At 41.9% G+C, this 23,020-nt stretch overlaps 1 protein-coding gene and 1 long non-coding RNA gene across 4 annotated transcripts in view; one reads left to right on the plus strand and one right to left on the minus strand.

Moving 5' to 3' along the window:
- Positions 1-17,278: 17,278 nt before the first annotated feature.
- LOC131578438 (uncharacterized) lies at positions 17,279-21,846 on the minus strand. Of its 2 annotated transcripts, none has more exons than XR_009277497.1 (3): positions 20,979-21,846; positions 20,352-20,479; positions 17,279-19,600 (listed from the first exon to the last, which is right to left on the minus strand). It is a non-coding gene; the product is annotated as an uncharacterized LOC131578438 (long non-coding RNA). The 2 variants fall into 2 exon arrangements; XR_009277496.1 differs by having other exon boundaries at positions 17,279-19,619.
- A 476-nt stretch (positions 21,847-22,322) lies between these two features.
- Positions 22,323-23,020, plus strand: part of BOD1L1 (biorientation of chromosomes in cell division 1 like 1) — a 36,945-nt gene continuing 36,247 nt past the window's right edge. For both annotated transcript variants that reach the window (XR_009277495.1, XM_058837107.1), the window contains exon 1: positions 22,323-22,674. Coding sequence is in view for 1 of the 2 variants with exons in the window: in XM_058837107.1 (XP_058693090.1) it covers positions 22,480-22,674 (195 nt within the window). In the remaining variant the exon portion in view is untranslated. The remainder of the gene's footprint in view (positions 22,675-23,020) is intronic.

Below are 23,020 nucleotides of genomic sequence, written 5' to 3' on the forward strand. Positions count from 1 at the left end.
TTATGCTGTTTATTACTGACAGTGTTCTTTGCTGTGTCCCTCTAGTCTTGCTTTACAGCTGGTCTGGGCCAGTGTTGTTCCAACTGTTCTAGCTGACGTCCTGGATGACATGGCAGACAGTAGTCAAACATCCCCTGAAATACCATATACACATACATGTATATGTGTTCAGTGTTTGGTTTTGGTAGGAGTTTATACATCATCTGTACATTCAGTTATGCCTCTTAGACAAGTACAAAGACTTGTACTTGAGGAGGAAGATAGTAGGTTTGGGATTATCCTCATCTGCTGTGGGTGCTTGGTCTAATCTTAGACAGGCTGCCAAGAAACCTCTATTCACAACACAGTCAACATAACCTTTATCTGTAGGAAGTTCTGTTTTGCTGCAGACATAGAAACCTTGCACGTAGTTCTTATCACAAAGCTTTTGTTAGCACTGTGTGTAAACTGAACCACAGCCATCAGAGGTCAGAGCATAAGATCCAAAGCCTTGAATTTTATTTGGGCTTCTGCAGGTTGGTTTGGGGAAGAGAAAAGACATTATGTTGTGTGGGTTCATGTTGTTTTCTGCAATGTGCTGGAATGGTCAGAATGCCAATCTTCTCCATGCTTCCTATGTATTTATCAGAGATAACATCCTGCTACACACTGCTTCTTTTATTCTGGGGTTCCTGTATGCAATGAAACAAACAGCAGCAAGGAAGCACAGATATATCTGCCAAATACTGTTTTCTTCTTCAAGTTCTGGAAAAGTTGTATTTGATGAACAAATATAGATGTGGTTACTACTTTAGGATCTTTTATTTCATTTGAGAGCTGTAAGTTTATGTAAGAAAGTGTTTAGGATCTGTAGTTGACTTTTTTCTGTATGCTTGGCAAAAAGAGGCAGCCAAAACCTCATCGTTTCCATTTCAGTTCTCCCTGTTAAAGTGGGTGTTGAAAACTTGGTTTTATATCTTGTTATTGACAATACATTAAGGTGACACACCATTGGTATTTTACTCATGAATACCACAAAACCAGTGGAAGCACATTTTTAAACTGGTGGCTTCTCACATCACTGGATTTCTCTTCTAATACTGGAACGAACTCCTGATGAAAGGGAGGCACTTATGCAGTTGCTAGACAAGAGCCTGCACCTGTACAAAGCAATTGACCTGCATCCATATATTTCTTCCAGATGCCAGTAAATGCACCGGTCCACGTGTATTTTTCTTGGAGTTACTGATTTTTTCTTGGAGTTTCTGATATACTATTTTTCATAAATGAAAATATCTATGAATCCTCTCTATGAATCAATCAGCTATATTTTAAGCCTCAACAGCGGTACAATGTGATAGATAAAAAACCTTGCCACTCCAATTTCTTGATCACAGCTGACTGTCTTGGACAATGCTGTGAGAAGAAAACAAAGTGTTCCTATTTTATAATAATGCCGTGGTTCTTTAATGACAGTGCAGATTGTTGCTGAGAATCCTCTTTATAATACTGACTTCATACAGCTCTATCTTAGGATATGTTTTTCAAGTCATGATTATCTAATCAGGCATTCATTCAACATGAACTTTTTCTTCACACAAAAAGATATAATATTGTACAGTTTTAAATGAAACATGGAACTGCAACCATGTATTTTACTTTTGCTTGCAATGCCAGAATACAGTCATGCTAGCTTTTCAAAGGAAGCACAAATTAAAAATGCATATTATGAAAGACATAATATGTCAAAATGGCACAAAGCTTCACCACTTGAATAAGCTAAAGAATTAATTTAATATATTAAAAGGAAACTACATAAATTACAACAAAGAAAACATTGGCAGAGTAGCAAATTCAGTTTTTCATTACCTGCTGTCCTACAGAGATTGCCTAAAAATGAAGGATTCTATATTCTTGTTTTTCTACTCTAACTCACCATCCACCCCACTCACTTAGAAATCACTTTTAGTTTAAGAAAGATATAGTGGGGTGGCAGATATAGTTCACACAAGCCTATGGGTGAGCTGTAATGCAGAGTTGTTAAATCTTAGGAGCAACACTGCACATTACAACCTCTGCATCACACAGCCCAGCACTGAGACTGCAGGGATGCTGCAGGGTGAGAGCGCACCAAAGGTACAGTCCTGTTTAAAAGTACTTCACTAATACAAATTACAGTGAAACAGAAAAGATAACATAGATTACCCTGTGACACATTAACAAAATTTCCTACAGCTGTGGTTTTTTTAAAGGGTAAGCAGAATCTGAAATCTGTCACGCTTTTAAAAGATGAGAAAGGGCTAAGGCATCTGCACATGTACAGCAGGTAGCTAATTTCAGCCATTTTCCCTACATATATTTGGGGAAAACTAACATAAGTATAAATAGCAGAATCCCCATTTTGGAAGCTTTTTCCACCACAACAAAGTGTGTAATAACACTATCTCATGGGCACTAAATGCACATAGGACATGTGAAGAAGCTAGAGAAAATAGTTGAAGTAGGAAAGCACACTGAGTTTAACAGTTGTTTTCCTGACCCTGGATCCCATTCAATCCATTAAGTAAGGGCATAAATAGTTAAATAATAGCACCCTCTGAAGCCTCAGGTGCTCAGCTTGCTCCAGAGTGACCCAGAACAAGCTATCTAGCCAATGGCCATTTACACCTTCCTCCTGCTCTGCTTACTGAAATGTTTTTCCCATTGATAAAGGCAGTTGAGCATGATTTTCCATGCACCTGCTTTGGGGACTTGCACAGCTCTGCAACCAGTTCAGCTACACAGGAGGAAGGCTATAAGAAACTTGGGTTTCATAGTTTAAATTTTTTAAGAATTCATTTGGGTCAGGTGAGATCAGATCTCATCCTAAGAGAGAATGAGAGTGAGCAATGGTGAGACTGAACAAGATACAAGTATTTAGGAATAATAGACTTTGTCCTTACAAAGAGGAAATGATAGAGACAGAAACTGCTTTCTGCTGGAAAAAAAAAAATGCACTGCATATGCAAAGCTGGAAGATGCCTAGGGGAAAAGACAAAGTTGATATCAGTGTGAGTGGCATCTTGGGGAAAACCCCAGCTGACAGAAGGAGGCTGCATAGAGGGAAGAGTGCTGGGAACTACTAGACGATTGACTGCCACATATGTGCTTTCTGGTGATTAAAATAAGCCATTTAAAAACAGACCTGCCTGAAAAGCAAAAAAGTAAATTACATTATACTGGCTGGAACAGCTACCAGATGGTCCAGTTACCAGCAGCTACTAGATTTTGTTTTTGTTTTTTTAAATACACACATGCAGTCACACGAGCAAACGCTCATGGGCCAAACTGGACTGTAAAAGCCATCTGGCACTGCCTGTGCAAGTTTACTACACTGAAACCTCATTCTCTCTGACATTATTTGTGGTTAGAAGACTAATTCCAGTTTCAGCCAGGCAACTAGACTGCAATCTGGAGCACAAGAATCAGAGGGCAACAGAAACAAAGAGGGAGCCATAGGGTGGACTTTCAGCTGTGAAGAAGCAACTTCCAAAAGGAAAATGAACTTCATTCTCTCAGTTCCTAAAATGAGTAATGGATAGTAAAGAGAAAATTTCCTCCATTCTTTGCTATAAATCAAATACTGTAAAATACACATGTACTCCTTTATATATGGCAGAGCTCCACAATGCTTCTCTAAATAGAATTTGTATTTTTTGCAGTTGCCTACTGCTTTCTTCTGTCTTCTCCAACTCCTGTCCATTAGGACATCACAGTATTAGGTGAGTCTCTATTCTCTATTAACTCATCTATACTTACAGTTCAGTTCCATTTCCCTGCTCTGGTATATTAAGTACGATCAGCTCCAGGTACATACTAAAAATAAATACCTGCCACCATGCACAAATGATATTTGATATTTGATATGTCATCACAAAGCATTTATAAAATATGCTTATAGCACTCATCATATTAACTATCTCCTATGCACCTTTTTTCCTAACTTTTAAGGAAGGTGTTTAACAATGAGTATTTCTAAAGAATTTCATTCTGGTAGTAACTAGGAATTGTTTTATAAAACAATCAAGACAATAAGAAAAAGGTGAACACGTACCTATCGTTGCACTAGAGACAATGTCCTTGCCCTGAGATCTAATCTGGTAAATAACTCAGACCAGTCAGAATTCAGTTTAGTTTCATTAAATACTCTCCATGGCTATAGAGCTAGTTTTCTACCATATTAAAAGCTACATCTGCATGATATCTGTTATAGGTACCTGTTCCCTCCCAGCTGAGGATGCAATACCAGTGCTTCACTAATGGTGCTAGACCAATGTCCAGAGCCCAAACTGAGATTCAACACACAGTACAAACACAGCCCAAAGTAAATGCTTGGCCCATGTTTACCTTCCAGTCCTCAAAATTCACTCACAAAGCTGTGGATTATGTGAACATGAACATGAACTATTGCTGATCTTCAGAGCATCCTGACAAAGCTCAAAGCACTGCAAACAATGGCCAAGCTACTAACATTGCCATACAGGCCACCTGTGAGGGCAGAGATGCTCAGGTTTATTGAATTCATCTATATAGACTTTGTCTTGCTGTACTTCACAAAGAAAATGTAAATAACCTAAATTGTGGCTGAGCACATTGGATGTAGTTTGGTTTGTTTCAAATATTCTGAGATGGCAGTTTAGAACTCTGAATTAGGAGGTTATAAAATTTATGAGTCTTCAATATGAGAAAAATGCTTGTGAAGGAGATAGTAGAAGCTTCAAGCTCCCTCTTGTAAGTCTTTGTAACCAATTCAAACCAAAATGTTCCTAGGAGAGTACTAAGTCAGATAAAATGTTATAAAAGGCCAATTGTCACTATATAACTCATTCTTAAAATAATTCAAATTACAGATAATGCTCTGGTCACAAAAGATGACACCTGCAATGCTTCTTAGCCATTTTCTCCTCAGAAACACTCTAGAAAAGTAAAGCAAATAACTAATGTGAAAGCTAGGATAGCTCACTGGGATTTCCATAATCCCCTTTCCTTCCCATCTTAAAAGCATTGTTTTCATACTTTAAAACATCTGCTAAGGAGGCTGATCCACAGAGCCTTCAACCCAATTCTCTCCAGAGGTCAGGGTGGGCACAGTCCCACATCTGATTAGTATCTATATTTTAGAACTGAGATATCAGCTATATATAATAGAGTAACTTTAAAAAGCAGAAATATCAATATTTTGATTACAGCAATTTGATTATAATCAGGCTGTAGGTATTTCATTTTACAGCTGTGGAAATATAAGCTTTCATTATGATAATTCTGTGGAATTTTGAGGGAAAGATCTATTCCCCAAGGACCTGTGAATCTTTTCATTAAATGTTAGACCCAGCCTCTGAACTCTAAAACCTGAAACCCACTAAGCCTTCACATACACTTATGATGCCTTTAATGGAATTTTGCTGATGGAGGATAGCTCTTCAAAACTTCATGTGGCAGGACCAGAAGTTGACAAAGGTATTTATTTGCTTGAACTCCTGAGAAGCTGTATACAAAAATTTTCATGAGTCAGACCAGAATTTCTCAGCCCTCTCCCAGTCTCACCACAAACAAAAAGTGGGCTGGAGGTCTCACTTCTTCAACTTGTGATAACTCCTCTCATTTAAAAAATAAAGTTTGCAGGAGATTTGGCGTATTTTGATGATATCTGGTTCATCTGTGCTCATTTTCTGATCACACAAACATTCCTTTGGATTTTTAAGTTTTTGACAAAACTAATCCTTGGGGTGCACTGATAGACACATATAACTGGTAAGCCCTAAAAGATGAAACCTGAGCACATTTTCCCAAGGAGGCCATAATCAAATGTGCCATAGCACAGAATGCTTCGTTCCTATAATCCTGGAATCCCTGGTTATTTGATACACAACCACCTATTTAAAAGCAAGTGCTCCCACTAGAAGAAAATACTAGTATCCACAGTTAACCTACCCTTCTGCAAGCACCTGCCTTGTCTTTTCTACTTGCAGCTACACGCATTTTCTGGAGGGAAAAGAAAGAGTTAAAAGAAAAACAGCCTAATCTCCACTCACACATTTGTCAACTTCCCCAAAATAGCTGCAGAATTTAAGCATAGTATGCCATTTTCCTCCCTGACAGGTTAATCCGTTTATTATTCATCCATTTAATGAAAATACCATGTCTCCATGCTAAGAATAAAACAAAACCTCCAACAATACTGGTTCTCTTTAAATCATATTAATAATCTTGCACAATTTGATTTGTCTTTGAATTCAGCTTCATTTTTAACTCCAAGTTAGAAGCAGGAAACCTATTTCTTCAGATTTCATATTGCTGCCTCTAGCCACATTTATGGAATGTTTTCTGCAAAATTATCAGCATTTCATTACCTGCTTCTGCAACAGCCATGTATCTACTGTGAAAAGGTCAACCAAAAGTTAATGAACCTCATGCTTAGCCAAGCTGCTCTTCTCCAGTGGGACAGAAATTTTCATGAAACTCTGCAAGGCTCATCTTGCAAAGTTTCCTGAATATGCTCTAAAAAAAGAATACTTAGTAAGTCATGGAGCAAACCTGTCTCCTTTTCACAGGCAACTGGCTCCATTAAGCTTTCTGCAAAAACATGGGGCTTGAGTTCAATGGCATTACTTCTAAACACAGCAGTGTTTTGAACCAGTCACATAACTATTATGACCATGTAGCTATACAGAACAACCATACTCCTTTTCAGAATTTAATTCTTCTGCAGGATTCTCTGTCTTACCTGGAAGCACCACTTTTAATACACAACATGTGGGTTTTTTTACAGATTCATCATATTAGAAAACCAGGTTCATGATCCATTCAAGTAGTATGCCTAGATCTTTCTCTCCTTCAGGCATTTCTTCATGATAACTGCTTCAGGTACAGTAGAATTGAATAATATTTAATTTTGAACTAATGAATGTCATCTCCCTTAACTCCAGTCCTCATTTCCGTCCTGTACCCCAGCCCTTTTCCTGTATGAACAGTGTTGCCCAACTCCACCCAGCCAGCATGGGTCCCTATGTTTCAAAGAAAGCATTAATGAAGGAAAGAAATAGGAATGGTCCCATGAACAATATTTTATTATCTCTTTGGTACTTCTTTCTCCAGCACTGATGACTGTTGCCACGATCTCTGCCTTCCAGATCCTTCAAGTAGCCTCTACTCCAGCAGCTTTCACTTCAAGACCATGTCAAAAGTTTGGTTTATCAAGGGGTGACATGAGAGAAGTCCAGCATAATCTATTCTTTTTGAGCCTCTTTTATTATACCTCACTTGTCTTTCTTAGGTCTGAATACCAGAGGAAAACCGGTGGTCATTTATTACACATTTATTTGGAGCTCACAACACTGAAACATCTTTGTGGAGCCTGACACTGTCTCAAAAGTGAAACATTGCTGTGATTCAGATTTTGAATCCAATCTACTGCTTAGATAGAATATGCGCCTGAACAAATTGCTGGGAAAAAAAGATGATGACAGGATGATGATGATGAGGATAAGGATTACTAATTTTTTTAAGACAATTTCTTGTACCGAGGATGCCATTTAAAAGGAAAATGCAAAATTAAGAGAAAAAAATAAAGCTTGAAAGTCAAAGGCAGTTGTTTTGGGATAGCTCTGCTTTGCATTACAGGCAAATTGTTCCAGTAAGAAGAGGAATTTTTTTGTCTTTTACTCTCAGAGGAAATTATTACAGCACTAAATGTCTGTAAGCAACTACAAATGGAACAAGACTGTAGCTGAAGGATTGTTAACTCAACTGAATGCAAATTCTGCTATACTCTGTGGAGTCTGGATTTCATTCCCTGATAACCAGAGTTCCTAGTTCAAGTGAACTTTGATTTCCACCTGCATCAACCACACAGTTCAAACAATGCCATTTTCAAAAGAGACTATGTTGTCTAATGCTTTCAGCTCACAATTAGGAGCTGGTGTCTCCCAGCTAGATGAGGTTGTGGAATTATTATGGAATAAGAAAGGTATTTTCTGATAAAAAAAACAGATTAGCAGCAAGGGAAAAATGTAGTAGGACTAGATAGGTAGACAGGTAGGTAGGTAGACAGGTAGATAGATAGATAGATTTAGATAGATAGATAGATAGATAGATAGATAGATAGATAGATAGATAGATAGATAGATAGATAATTTTTTTAAGAGGGGGGGTGGAGAAAGCCAAGTAAGTTTATAGAAGCTGTAAAAGCTTCTGGTAACCACTAAAAAAAGACTAGGCAAATCCAGAAAAGGTCAAAAAAATCCATGGTGTTTCTCATTGGCCCAGGGATGGTAACCTTGTCTATTATATATGTCCTGTCAGTGCACCTCTCAGTTATTGGTCATTCTTGGATCTGAATTTTTTTTAAAAGGGCCTTTCTCTATCTTGTCTTTGAAATGTCCAGATTTCAGCCTAGTACAAAACAAGAAGTTAATTTGGAGTGGAAAAATGGTTCCTTCTCCAGCTGCATTACCAAATCCCAATCTCAGCCCTCATGTAGGCCTCCCTGTGGCTTCAGCCAAGGTCACTTTTTCATGGTTTTCCCAACAGTAATATAGGATAACAGCTCTCAGAACAACTAAAGGTTAAGTGTTGTCTGAAGCGCAATTTGGAAACGACTAGGACTTGGAGATGGCCAGGACTTGTAGAGGCCTTGTCCAGGTTCAAGGCTTGAGGCATTGCAGAGGTCTATGTGCATGACCACAGCAACAGCACAGGCTGGAAGGGACCTCCAGCAGGCTCCAGACCAATCTCCTTATCTAAACTGGGTCAGCTGTGGGATCAGATCAGGTTGCTCAGGGATTTAGCTACTTGGGTCCTGAAAACCTCTGAGGACAGAGACTGTAGAACCTCTCTAGCCAAAACGTGTATTTAAAACATCTGTTGTTCAGGTGCTGCCTCAGAACAGCAGTTATGCCAGGGCTGAATATCCCACTGGTTTTAAGTCAGCAACCCTTCCTACTTATCTGCCTTGACAGGAGTCATCACCATGGCATCCAGGCACCTGAAACAACTACCTAAGGAACAATACTGAAATTGCAAGGCAGATCCCAGCACAGCTATGAGAATTCAAAGACAACACAATACCCAGTGCATCTGCAGGCTGCCAAGGACTAACAGGATGCTCTCATTTCTCCCTAAACATGGGTGACCCCACTCCTGCATGAAACCTCCAGCTGCCTGCCTGTGGTGAAAGCCAGCAGCACTTCCAGGCTGCCAGCAGATGCTCACTCATCGTCACAAGCAGCACAGAGATACACCCAAGTGTAGCTGGAGCAATGAGGCAGGCCATAAACAAAGCAGGAGAGATTCTTAAAAAAAGCAACTCTCTTTGAGAAGTTACACTCGAAAATGTAATGCTCTGCACTTTTTCCTTATCTGCTGCTGTAACTACAAACTGCATAAAGCTCTCACCATACGTCTTTAGCTGAACAAAAATAATGTTTCATACTCTGCTTTTGACCACCAGAATGAATCTGTACAGATTCATTTGTTTGGGTGGACTGCATGCCCTCAGCATAATTATTTAACTTAACTGTAACTTAATTTCCTAATAATCCTCATCAAATTTCCTCAAGCTGACAGAATACAGACTGTATTTAAATATTTATTTATGTATTAATGTATTATGTTTTATTTATTTATTTATTTATCTAAATAGCAAATTCTAGGTATTAGTAGTCCAGAGAAAGTGGCAGTTAAACAATGAAAAACCTATTTTTTCTTGACACTGCCAATAGACAAGCAATCATGGTATTTTAGTTTGCTTATGTATCTCAGATAGGCTAAGATCAAAATACCTGTTGTGAAAAGACTTACATATATGTCTATCTCAATTTCCAAGAGAAATTCAAATATCCCACAAAGCTAAGGAAAAAAAAAATCAATATTCATTCATTTTCATATGAAACTATGCTGTAAGATTTTGGTATGCAAAAGAGGTCTCAGAATGGGGCAGGGAGAGGGAATGTCAGTACTGAAAGAACCTTATAGCTGCTTTGCCATACTGCACTTACACAGCAGAGAGCTCAAGGACTTGCTGACCTTGGGTACAGATACTGGCCAATTGTTCCACAAGGAAAGGACATTGCATGGCTTGGACCTAATGAGTAAGGCAAACATTTAACAACAGGCATGGAAAATACCTGCTTCTTTTTTTGTCATTTCATTACCTGTTTACAAGATTAATTTAAAATATTAATAAGTAACATTAAGTCTGGATGTTTGAACATGAAGTTTATGAGGTCTGAGTCCTAGCATATTAATTAATGTCTGTGGTTCACAGTAAAAGATATGATACATACAACTCAATTTATATGGCTAAGTTTTAAATTGTGGGAGTTTTTGTCTGTAATTGAGAGCTGGGAATGGGAAAGGAACAATTAAGACTTATAAAGCAACAGGCTTTCTAAGTTCTGCTTTTAGAAATACTTTGATGACTAAGTAAACGTCCAAATGTTAAGAGAGATTTGGAATGAGATCTCGCCCCGCTGCTAGTCAGAGCACACGACGCAGGGCAGAGGCAGCTCTTTGAACACAGAGTTGGTGCTGCGGGGGCACAACTTCCCCAAAGTTCACACAGAAAGTAGAGATTGCCACCTCCTGGTCGAACCCAGGGCAGCGCCGGGGACTGGCACAGACATTCAGGCTCGGCCGAAATTATGTATGGGGACCTTATAAATGCCTCAACCACGGAGGCAAGCTTCAAACTAGAGCCCTTAAATACCAAAGCTAATCACTGATGGATGATCCGAAGGAAATCAAGTTACATCAGAGCAATGTCTCATACTTTAACTGGGAGACCAGGCGGCATTATGTTATGCTGCTAATTCATTTCCATACTGTCAAGAGAGAATGCTCAGGGAAATACTTGTTTTGTTTTCTTTCTGAAACAAAACAGTCTATTCCAACAAGACATGCATTGTACACACTACTAGAAACATATAAAAATATAAAACCTGAAATGTAATTTTTTGTATTTTTTTTCTATTTTTTTTTTTTCCAAAATGATTTTGGATTTTTTCATTCAGGGTTGAACTGAAAGCAAAATGTCACGTTTTTCCAATCTGAAAATGCAGCCTGGTGTGCTCAGGGGCAATGGACACTGGACTTGGCCTCATTTGGCTCTGAGAACACAGTCAAACCAAAGTTAAAACACATCTGGACAGAGATTACTCCCGTACTGCCCCAAAAGACCTTGTGTGGACTAGCACCATGTCATCAGCATCCAGCCTCTGCATTAAACCACAGTGCAGGAACCATGCTGAACTCCCAACTGTGCTAAAAAGTCCTTCCCTTTCTCCCACAACTCAGGAGCAGCTGGAGATCAGCCCTGCAGGAAGGGTCTGGGGGTGCTGGCCAACAGCAGCTCAGTGTGAGCCTCGGCTCTGGCAGCCCCGAGGGCAAAGCCCACCCTGGGGTGCATCAAACACAGCACAAGCAGCCGGTCAAAACAGGCCACTGTCCTGCTGTGCTCAGCAATGGGGGGGCTCGCCTGGAGTGCTGCCTGCTGGGCTGGGGCCACCATTGAAGAAGGATGCTCAGGTCTCTGAATGCATCAGAGGAGAGGAACAAAGCTGGTGAAAGGCTGGAAGGAATGTCCTGTGAGGAGTGGCTGAGACTCTGGACTTGTCTAGTTTGGAGGAAAGGACACTGAGGGGCAACCTCATTGCTCTCTGCAGCTTCCTGAGGAGGGGAGATGGAGATGCTGATCTCTTCTCCCTGGTATCCAGTGACAGGACATGTGGGAATGGCTCAAAGCTGGGCCACAGGAGGTTTATTCAGCCAGCATTTCTTTACCAAGAGGGAGACCACCGGAACAGGCTTCCCGGAGTGGTGGTCAATGCCAGAAGCCTGTCAGAGTTTAAATGGCCTTTGGACAGTGTCCTAAACAATATGCTTAAAAACTTTTGTTCAGCCCTGTACTGGTAAGACAGTTGGAGAACAGGTTTTTTGTTGGTCCCTTCCAACTGCAGTATCCTATTCTATTCTAGTCTGGTCTATTCTATTCAGAACTGTATGTTAAGCAAAACCAGGAATTCCCAAATTGTCAGAAAATAATTTATTATTGTGAAAATAAAGTTGCTGCAATAATGTTCAAAGTGGAAAATAACTTTGCTGCAGGCACAAGCATATATACTGAACCTACTGGTCCCTCACTGCTAACTTGTATTCATGACTTCTAAGCAAGTTCCTCATTTTGTAAGTACATTACTTCTTACAGGTACATATTGGCCATTCACTCAACTACTTTTTTGCACTCTCCTGCCCTCCTTCCTAGCCAACAGAATTATCAACCACTAAAGAAGCTATTGATGTTTGTCTTAGAGTTGCCATTTTGCAGCAAGTGGTACACAAATCCCAAACTGGCTATTATATGTGTTGTTGACAAAGGCATAAGAATTATGCCCGCTTCAGACTTTTGCCAAAACACACAAAGTGATCTGTTGTAAAGGTGAATTTAGGGCTGAGGAAAGCTGGATGAGCTCAGTGGATTACTGCCTATCTCTTCTTACAGAGAATGTGGGAACACCTTCCTCAACAACAAATTTGTCTAGATATTGGAGGGAATGTGCCCCTTTGTATAAATGTTGGAGAGCTTCTTTCACTAAAGATAAAGTTCAAATAACTGTGGCTATTGAATTACACAGGTGTCCTCAATGGCAGACTTTGACACAGCATCTTGGAGAAAACACAAGGAGAAAGACCTAAGAGAACTGTCATCCTGCAAAAACATGTGGAGACCATTGTTATGGACTCGAAGAAATGGAATTATATGGTACTTGTTTGGGAAATAAAGACACTAGATTGAAAAAAATATCAACAGAACTAAGCCTGTACATCGGCAGAAGAAATAAATATTGGCAATAAACAGACCTGCAAATAGTTTTGGTAGAGGCTGTATGCCTGAACTGTTTAAAGCTTTTCACTTCATGTCAAACAGCAGGAACTGTGAAAAGAGGGTTAAATGAGAAAGCACAAGGAAATAAACAATTGGAAAGTTTTAATGAGTTTTTCAGTCCTTTAAACAACATGAAAGACTGCTAGAGATTTACAAATGAACAAAGGCAAGATAGAAAAGGAAATCAGGTGCATGTTAGCAGAGATAAGAGCAGCATGCAGCCAAATAGCAAATACTTAACGAAAATTTTCACCTCATTATGTTTAAACCACCAAGAGAAACTTTGCTCTTTTACACTATCACAATATGAAAGCTTAAAGTAAAATTGTGCTTTGAGACTTTAAATAGATCATGACTCCCTAGCAATTTTAATTAAGATGCTTCTGTTTATATAAATGTGTCTTTGGGAAGCTCATATGAAGAATAGAATAAGCCTAGATAAATATATGGAATAATTTTGGCTTCTATAACTTAAGTTTCTTTTGTCTGCCTAGGAGCAAAAGGACCCAAAAATGCATAAAATTAATATTTTTAAATTACCAAAATCCCTGTTCATTTAATATACTATTTGCATTTTCCTAGCTTGCTCACATGCTAGTGCAAATAGCCATCTTAAATAGCATCGGAAGTACACAAAGCATTATCTCAACAGAATGTAATTGTGAGAAGCAAATTCTAGCTGCAGTTAAACTGGAGTTTAAAAAGAGTATGGGGTAGAGAGAAAAAGGGGGAGGGAGGGAGGGGAGGAAGGAAGGAAGGAAGGAAGGGAGGAAGGGAGGGAGGAAGGGAGGGAGGAAGGGAGGGAGGAAGGGAGGGAGGAAGGGAGGGAGGAAGGGAGGGAGGGAGGAAGGGAGGGAGGAAGGGAGGGAGGAAGGGAGGGAGGAAGGGAGGGAGGAAGGGAGGGAGGAAGGGAGGGAGGGAGGAAGGGAGGGAGGAAGGGAGGGAGGAAGGGAGGAAGGGAGGAAGGAATTCTTAGACAGCAGGCTCTCTTTGCTATTTTGTAACAGGATGAGATTAGCTTTACAGAGGAAACAGGTATTGGAGGCCCCCCCTTCCCAATTCAGTCTGCCTGGTTTAATAGCAGAGGAGTAATCTATAATATATAATCCCAGGAGAATCTAGAAATACTTTCACCTGTCCCAGAGTTTTCGATTACTTGTCTAATAAGTTATTTTAATTCTTCCCTCAGGCAAAGTGAGAAATTTGGCATATGGCAACACTGTCCTTCCCTTCTCTGCTACATAAAGTCCCACTCTGATTTACATGCAGTACTCAACCACCACAATTAATGAAACCCTGTCAGGAAAAGGCATAATCTAGTGTGAGGTGCCCCCCGCCCAGGGAGGCAAAGATTCAGTTTCAGATAAGCATTGTTAAAGTGAGAGGCGTGGCTGTAAAGCCCAGCTAGTGTGAATTCTGAACTTCTGCCTCGGGGGCTGGGCCCTGTGAACCCGGGAAGAACTGCCCCACCTCAAATCCTCGTGGGGTGTCAGCCCAGGAGTTCTGATTGGGTTTGAACCCCTGGGCTTTCTCCCTTGCTGTGTTCCCAGTGGTCCCTGACCTTGAACTCCACCCTAGTTCTGTCCCTCAAAACCCATCACTCTGCCTCTGTTCGGGGCTCTCTGTCTCTGAGTTTGCTCCTGCGCTGAAAAAATGGTTTCATGAGCAGAAGCCCACCTTGTTGGTGTCCCATGCTGGTTCCTGGTAACTGTAGCTTCTCTGGAGGTGATGCTGTGGCTGCAGAACACAACAATCTAGTGCTACAGATTTTTTTTTTTTCCAGGAATGGTATTCACAAACTTTCACTATTACCAGCTTTTACTGAGTCTGAAAGTTCATGTATCTTTCTCCTGACTCCCTTTCTCTCTCAAGATACTTTATTGCAGGCTTGTAAAGAAAGTTCTGTAATGCTGCATAGGATTTTAGTTTATGGGTAGTGATCGTATTTTTTATCATCTTGTCTCTTCAAACTCTTCAACAAGAGATAAATCACAAATTTGGCTATAACAAGCAAGTACAGAAGGATACTTTAAATAGATAGAAAAAAAAAAAAATCCAAATTTTGCCAGGGAGATCTTTGTATTAGTTCTTAAATAAAACTGATATTAACAATTACTCAGTAATCAAAGTTGAAAAAATATCTTCCAAGCTCATGCCAGGAGAGGCACAAAACCAGGATATAGAGATTTGTTCTATTCATATGAACAGACAAATTTTGGGACAATCTAACAGACTGATTTGGAGGCAGTAGTCATGAGAAGCTCCTTTCCTCTTCAGTTTTCTCAATGGCTACACAGCTTCAAGTTCTCGCTCCTTTTTACTTTAGAAATCAAGAAAGGAAGACTGAAGTAACCTTGTCTAATGTGGGCAATTGCTCATTCTGTCTCTGTGGAGGAAGAGTTAGAAGCTAGTGATTTTTTTATTAATGGACAGAAGTAAATACAATCAAAACTCTAGAAAATTTCAGACTGTTTTCTCACAAGAGAAATAAAACAGTCCTGTGAAGGGAATTCAGACTTATGGAAAGTCAAAGAAACAAATTTTCATCTATTCTCAACACCCAGAATGAGAAAACTGTCACCACTTTAGATCATTTCCTTTGATGCCAGCAGCCCCGGCAGGACTAAAATATTTTGTTCTCAGTGATAAACACTGCAAAACATCCCACTGCATGTATCACCTGAGGGTAACAGAGCAGCCTGAGGTCCATTGAGAGTTGTTGTTTCTCAGGTTAGACACCTCAGCTACCAGCCTCTGAACTTGACATACATGTTTTCAGCAAGCCAAAAACCACCTGGTCCCCCTGCAGCAATGCAGCAGCACTCCCTTCCCTCTACCAAAGCACCCACATTTCTAACTACAAATTAAATCCACTGAAGTGCAATGCTGCTCTCTTAAGAATTCCTTTTACTAAACAAGCTCTAAGACATTAATAAAGCCAGTCAGGTGATGATCACTAACACACAGGAGGACCTGTATAAAGGACCTGTTTGTGATAGCCAAAGCACAGAAAAGGCTGCACACCGTCTCCTCTCAGAAAAGGCTGCAGCCAAGCCAGCTGAATCCAGCAGAGCTGTTTCAGCCACTCATCCTTCTTCCAGTCAGCATATCCTTAAAAAGGGGAAAAAAGGCTCTTGCAAAGTTGTCTTCTTCCTTTACAGCCTCACTAGCTCCTTTTTACTAAGCACAAATGTGTTTTTACTAATCCCATTGCTGAAGTGAACATGACACTTCTCCATTTCAGGAAGGTTTAAAACCTTGCAAAGAGCAAATAAAAGCTAAAACCCCAGGACATTCTGAGAATAAATTTTAAAAATGCTCTCCTCCTACTGTAGGATCAAAACTGGGATGCGTGAATATTGGGGCTTAGCATTGGTAATATTGTTAATACTTTTTCTTGACCTTCCATTCTCCTCTGGTTAAACAAATTAAATAGAAAACCTTGCATTTCTCACACTCTCCAGCATGAGTCTGGGATTGTTTCCCCCTTGTCTGACTCCTATATCAGTTCCTATTCAGAAAGCAGCTGGTCTCTGAATAGATTCAGAGCTGGTTATCTCCACACACAATATATCATAGTCGATCCAGGTTTCAATTATTTTTTTCCCCAGGAAACAATTATTTCACTATTTGTCAGTCTTTCTCCGACCCCTGCCCCATAACTTTTGAAACGGTTGGCCAATTTTAATGAAATCTGGCAAAAAAGCACAAATCTTTAAGACATTAAATTCATATCATCTTTGTGCAAATCAATAGGTGAGCAGGAAAGATTATGAGCCAGCATTATTATTTCTGCTGTTTCACTGAAGATTTTTTTCCTCACGTTTTCCACATTCTTCAAAACAAGTCCCCAGGGCTGTCCTTGAAGTGCAATAGCTTAGGGGTACTCCTCTGGGTAGGTAGTAAATCTCAACTCCTGTTCAGACACTCCACCTGAATTTACAGTGGTGCCAGCCTCAGGTGGGTAAGACACTCCTCTCTGCCCCCTCGACAGAGAGACAGGCAAGGATGCCAGGCATGCTGCCGGGATATCCAGTGGGATCTGCAGCACACTGGCAATGGGTGCACCTTGACCACACCTGAGCCACTGCCTCAATCTGCAGCCACACCCTGCAGGGTAGGGTTTCACCTACGACACCTTCACACATGCCTCTTCCACACACCCCCACCCTAGCAGTGACTTTGGACAGCGTTCTCTTAATGCTCAGCAGTACCAGGAACCAAGCATGGAAGGTAGGTCAACAGCAACAAAACGACCCATCTCCTTCCCTCCCTCCAGCCCACCTCTCCTAAAATAATGCTGTTGAAATATGACTCACCATTCCTATTCCTCCGGACCCTTGGCATCCCCAATGCAAGAGAAGAAGACAAAAGCCAAAATTATTGTTTTAATTTTTTTTGTTATTTTCCTAAATAACACTTTAAAAATTTTCCACAGAAAATACTATTTTTGCACTAGATACAATAACCCTCATTTTTATTTGAGGATTACAACCAAGGTTGCAGAAATGATGGCATGAGCAATTTTGAGCACCCTATTATTTAGTAGCAAAGTCCTGCTTTGATCCATCTCCCTGCTGACTTCAATGGAACTGCACTAGGTATAAATTAAAGCAAAATTCAGTCCATCAGCTCTACTTTAAGCTTCATGCATTCCATTTAAGCAATGCCTCCACCTTGATTTCACCTTGCTGTAGTCAGCAAAGAATGCTGATATAAAAGGTGCCATGCTTTTGTGTATCCACTCACTCTGCTTTCATGTTTAAGCTGTACCATTTTACCTTAACATTAAAATTACATTTGGGCAAAAGTGAAAGAGTGTAGACAGAGTGTATAATCTCTTGTGCTCTTTCTGGAGAACAAGCTTCCATTAAGTTTTTCTCTGTCTCTCTGTACACAAATTGCAAAAACATGTATTTTCCAGTCAAAAACAAACACCAAAGTAAAAACTCTATTAAATAAAGGGAGCACAGTAACTCATTCTAGCATTTTTCATCAGAATGGAGAAATAAAGTGGTATTTCTCCAGCATGCAGGAACCTACATTTCAAAAAAGAAAAAGGAAAAAAAAAAAAAAAAAAAAAAAGATATGCTGAGATCATCAATCACATTAGCAGAAATTAGATGTCCAGCTGCCTAGATGCCAATAACATTACATCCATTAGTCATTATTTGCTTGTGAAGAGGTAAGAAAGCTGTAGTGTGCCTGGCCCTTCTCTCATTGCCATGAAAGGGAACAGCACAAACATTGCATCACCAGGCACAGCCATGGCCACATAGATGGGCTTTCCTCTCACAGGCAGGTCAAGGCTCCACCTCCCCTTGAAGATTCCTTTCTTGGTTACAACAAAGAAAAACCCAACAAATCGAGTAACACTGTGTATTAAAGTTGTAACATGCAATCTTTTTTTCCTCTCAAAAGTCACCCTTTAAACAGGCTCTACTCATCTCACAGAACTTGGGCATCCAGAAACTTAATTTCTTGGCCTTGACAAAGACATAAAACAAAAAATTAGGGAGAAGATGCATGGTTATACCTTCAAAATAATGTACTTTAAAAAGCATTATATGCAAGTCTGGTGTCACACTGAAGTTCTGAAATTAGAAAATATAATTCTAACATTTCAGATAAAGTTATACTCAGATCTGTAACTTTAAGTGCTTCTGCCATGTTAAGCTACATAAAATAAAATGAGTTAATGTCTCTGTATATCAACAAAAAAGTATTAAAAAATACAGTTTGATGAAATGTGACTTAGAAGACTTCACAACCTTTTCTCAAACTTTAAATCAGACAATCTTCCCAGCAAATAAAACCAGTTATATTAGCTACTGAACATGAAAACTTTAGTATTTTTACAAAGCACTTCATTCTATCTATTTAACTGGCCAATTTGAGAAGCCACCAAATGTCCGTCTCTACCAAACTTAACCATCACTGGCAACAATTATTCTGCTCAGTTCCAGTGGAAGAACCAGGGTCTCATGGTAGTTTTAGTTTTGATCAAGGAATCTCTTTAGAAGTGTCCAAAAAGCTTTAGAGATGTCAGTGCAAGGTCATGACAGCCTACTACAAATAAACGCTTTCCTTTCATCACTTTAAAACATGTTGTCTAGTCACCATTTTCATTTCTGTAACTGCCAAAGGCTTGCCTGTGGAAAACACTTAGGACAGGCAGCCTCCCACTGAAGCAAAATACATTCGCTGTTCCACAGATAATTCACTTAAGTCACCAAGCTTCACATTTTACACAGAGTCTATTTGCCAGCCAAACAGAAAATATAAATACATGTTCAAACAAATAAAAACATGACCAACACCTGGAAGGAAACATGGTTACAAAGCCAGAAAGAGCACTTCAAGCATGCACTACAAATGTTCTTATTTACATACCAAAAAAAAGGATGACAGAATCCTCCATATATCCTCCACATATCCTCCAGTCATGGCATTCCAGTAACATTTTATCTACCACAACTATTTCCATGTAAGGATATGGACATCGCTCCAGTCACATCACAGCTGAAGGTACAGTCTGTGCCTTGGCTATATTTCAGTCTTGCAACTGTAGCTTTTCATGCTGCAGCTTAGCTGAAGCCACATATGCTGTTATTGATGAAGCATAAAACCTCAGCAATGTTGGCACCATTTCTCTGCTGCTCCAAAACAGAGTGGACTTGATTATGATTACTAGTGCTGCTCCTAGGCATAAGAATTTTTCCTTTTTTAGAAAAATCCCATAACAATAAGCATCAGAACATCTGAGGCTTTCTCTAATTAAAGACAATCATAAAAGTATACTGTTTATGCACAGGGAGAAACAAAAATTAAATATGCATCAGACAATGCACATTCATCCAACAAATCAATTCAGCAGTCACAGTTCTGGGGTTTATAATAAATAACATACCGATAAGCTACATGCTAAAAGACAATAAACATCAGAGAATGGAGCCACAGCGGTAACACAGATGCTGCAAGGCACAGACATATGTACCACATAAGTATTATTATATATTACCACACACACACACATATATATATACATATATATGTGTGTGTGTGTGGTAATACATATATTACCACATATGTAGAGGAAGAAGCAAGAAATTCATCCAGGACAGATCTCTTGTTGGTGTCAGGCAGCTTTAGAGCTTATACTATCTAAGAATCTGCTCAGGTGTTTCAGTTATTCCTGGTGAAAAGTCTTTATTTTTACTAGAAAACTCAAAATGTTACTAAAGAGCTCCCCTTTCTGTCTACCCTTATCTGTAAAAGACTATGGTGGTTAAAGAGGGACATCACCTTTGTAAGCTCAATACTGATAGCAATATTTTATCTTAGGAGAGCACAGAATTTTGCAACAGAGTTCATCAGAGGAAGGGCATCTCCTATCACTACCAAACTTGTACAGATTAATCTTTGATTCCCATGCAAAGTGAAGGACTTTTACCTTATATTTTTACTTTTTTTAATCCAGCTGTCACTTGGATTTCAGGTACTTCATAAATTCAGATTCATTATCAGCATACATAGATCGAACAGTTTTTGAGGAAAAAACTACACAAATAAAGTGTTTCACTGAAAGCAAAAACCAGAAAACATCAACTAACCTGTCAAGTTCAGTTACCAATTTTATCAATTATGGTATGAAACCTCAGGAGTGTTTAAGTTTATGAACACTCATAGAATCAGCTGACCATGTTGGCCACTCTAAACTTGATGCCTGTGGTAAGCATCCATAGAATAAGATTTCTGCAACATTGTCTAAAATAGAAAGAGTGAGCTGTTTCCAGTGCTTTATTTTTACTTATGCTACTACGAGTAACAGCATTTCCACATTCATCATAGTAGTTTATTCCTATTAAGCAACAGAATTGCTGCTTCAGGTGTGGCATAATCATGTCATTTATGCCCCCAGTTAGTCAAAAATGAGACAAAAGCGGAGACAAAAATATGTTAATCAGAAGTCACAAGTTGTGCAGCTTGCTGACATTTCAGCAATGGCTGAAATAAGTCCTCCCAGCCTTGTTCTCATATTCAGGGACAAAAAGCAAGAGCTAGAAAGAGAAAAAAATACCTTCACAGTCCCCAGTATCCCAGAGAGCACGCACATTCTGGGCAACAAGAACCTTCCTTGAATTTTGTGACTTGTACTTTCATGTACTTGTCCAGCCTCCTCCTGCAGCCTTGTAAATTTTTTGTTCCCACAATATCATATACATCTCCTTTCCATTTGTCTCACATTTCAGTATTTCTTCAGCAACTTAAGCATTGCCTGAAGTTTAGGAACTGCATCTGGAACTAAGAAACATGTGTTACCTACATTATTTAAAAGATACTAGGAAACTTGCTGAGACTTCTTGTATTAAATGTATGCCAAAAATATTTTTAAATTAGACTGTCTTAAAAGAGACTGCAAAAGCAACTGTAGTCATAACCTCTTTCTAAACGCATATACCAGGGGCTGCAGGTTAAATTGCGTCACACAGTGCCAGGTCCGGATGCCTCAGCTAAAGGGATGGTGACTCAGCCACCTCGCTGGGCAACCCATTGCAATGCCTGAACACTCGAATAATGAAAATATGTTTTCTAATAACTAATCTGAACCTTCCTTTCCTCAGCACATTGGACAATTGTGACTGTAACACTGACACACGAAAAAAACCGGCCAACAAGGTAACCAGGAAACAAGAAATGGGCTGAAAACATTTCTTTTACAAGCGTACATGAAAATGCACTGATAAGTAAAAGCGGCAAGCTTAAATTCAAGTAATTCAAGTATCATCTTTCAGCCGCCTCCTCCAGGGGTGCGGCGGAAGCGGCCCCTGAGGCCAGACGGGGCGAGAGGAGAGGCAGGGCCCGTTATCGGCCAGGAACAGACCCCGGGCGTCCGGAGTGGCCCGATCCCCATCCCGATCCCGATCCCGATCCCCATCCCCATCCCCATCCCCATCCCCATCCCCATCCCCATCCCCATCCCCATCCCCATCCCCATCCCCATCCGCCGCCGGTGACCCCGCGCAGCCCCGCCCCGCGCCGGCCCCGCCCCGCGCCTGAGGGAGGAAGCGCGCGGCGCCGCCCGCACCGCGATGGCGGCGGGCGCAGGAAGGGGCGGGCCGCAGGGCGGGGCCACGGGTCGCCGCCGGGAGCGCAGCAGCGGCGCAGGGCGGCCGGGGAGAGGGGCGCGCCCGCGGTGCCCGCAGCGCCCAGCGGCGGCCGCGCCGTACGGGGGACCGTGGGCGCGGCGGGCGGGGGCCGAGTGCCGCCGCGGCCGCTCCCCTCCCCCGTCCCCCCTCGGCCCGACGGATCGGGGCCGCACCGGCCCGGGGGCCGCGAGCGGCTCCGCCCCCTCCGCCCCGTGCAGGGCCCGCGGCGGCTGCGCGCGGCCGCGCCAGTGCTCGTCCCGCGCCGATGGCGCCGCTCTCGGCGGCGGCGCCTCCGCCCCCCCCCGCGCCGCGCGCCGCTTCCTCCCGCCGTCCCCTTCCGCTTCCGGGGTCAGCGCCGCCGCTGCTCGCTGAGCAGCCCCGTCCCGGGGCTCGGCCGGCACCGCCGGCAGCAGCCGCCGCTCCGCCGCCCCCATGGCCACCAACCCCCAGCCCCCGCCGCCCCCGCCGCCGCCCCCTCAGCAGCCGCCGCCGCTGCCGGGGGCCGGGGCCGGCGCGGGGGGCGGCGCGGCCGAGCCCGAGCTGGTCTCCATGATCGTTAACCACCTCAAGAGCCAGGGGCTCTTCGACCAATTCCGCCGCGACTGCTTGGCCGACGTGGACACCAAGGTGCGGGCGGGTGGGACCGGCGACTCGGGTGGTTCCTGGCGCCCCGGGCTCTGGCGGGTCGGGGATGGGCCCGGCCCGGGGCAGCGCGCTCGGCGGTGCGGAGCGGCCGCCGGGCCCGCGCGGGGCTCCGGCTCCGCTCGCGGCCGCGGGGGCGAAGCTGGAGCCCCGCGTTCGGCGCGGAGCGCGGGCTGGCCGGTCCTGCACGCACGGTCACACACACCTGGTTCGCGCAGGGGCTGGCGCGGCAGCGTTTAACGCGCTGCCGTCGCCGCAGGGCAGAGGCTGCGCCTGCAGAGGAGCACCGGGGGGATCCGACGGGGCTCCCAGCTGTGCCAGCCTGGCCTCC

Source organism: Poecile atricapillus, chromosome 4 (assembly GCF_030490865.1).
Source record: "Poecile atricapillus isolate bPoeAtr1 chromosome 4, bPoeAtr1.hap1, whole genome shotgun sequence".
In the NCBI taxonomy this organism is placed as follows: domain Eukaryota; kingdom Metazoa; phylum Chordata; class Aves; order Passeriformes; family Paridae; genus Poecile; species Poecile atricapillus.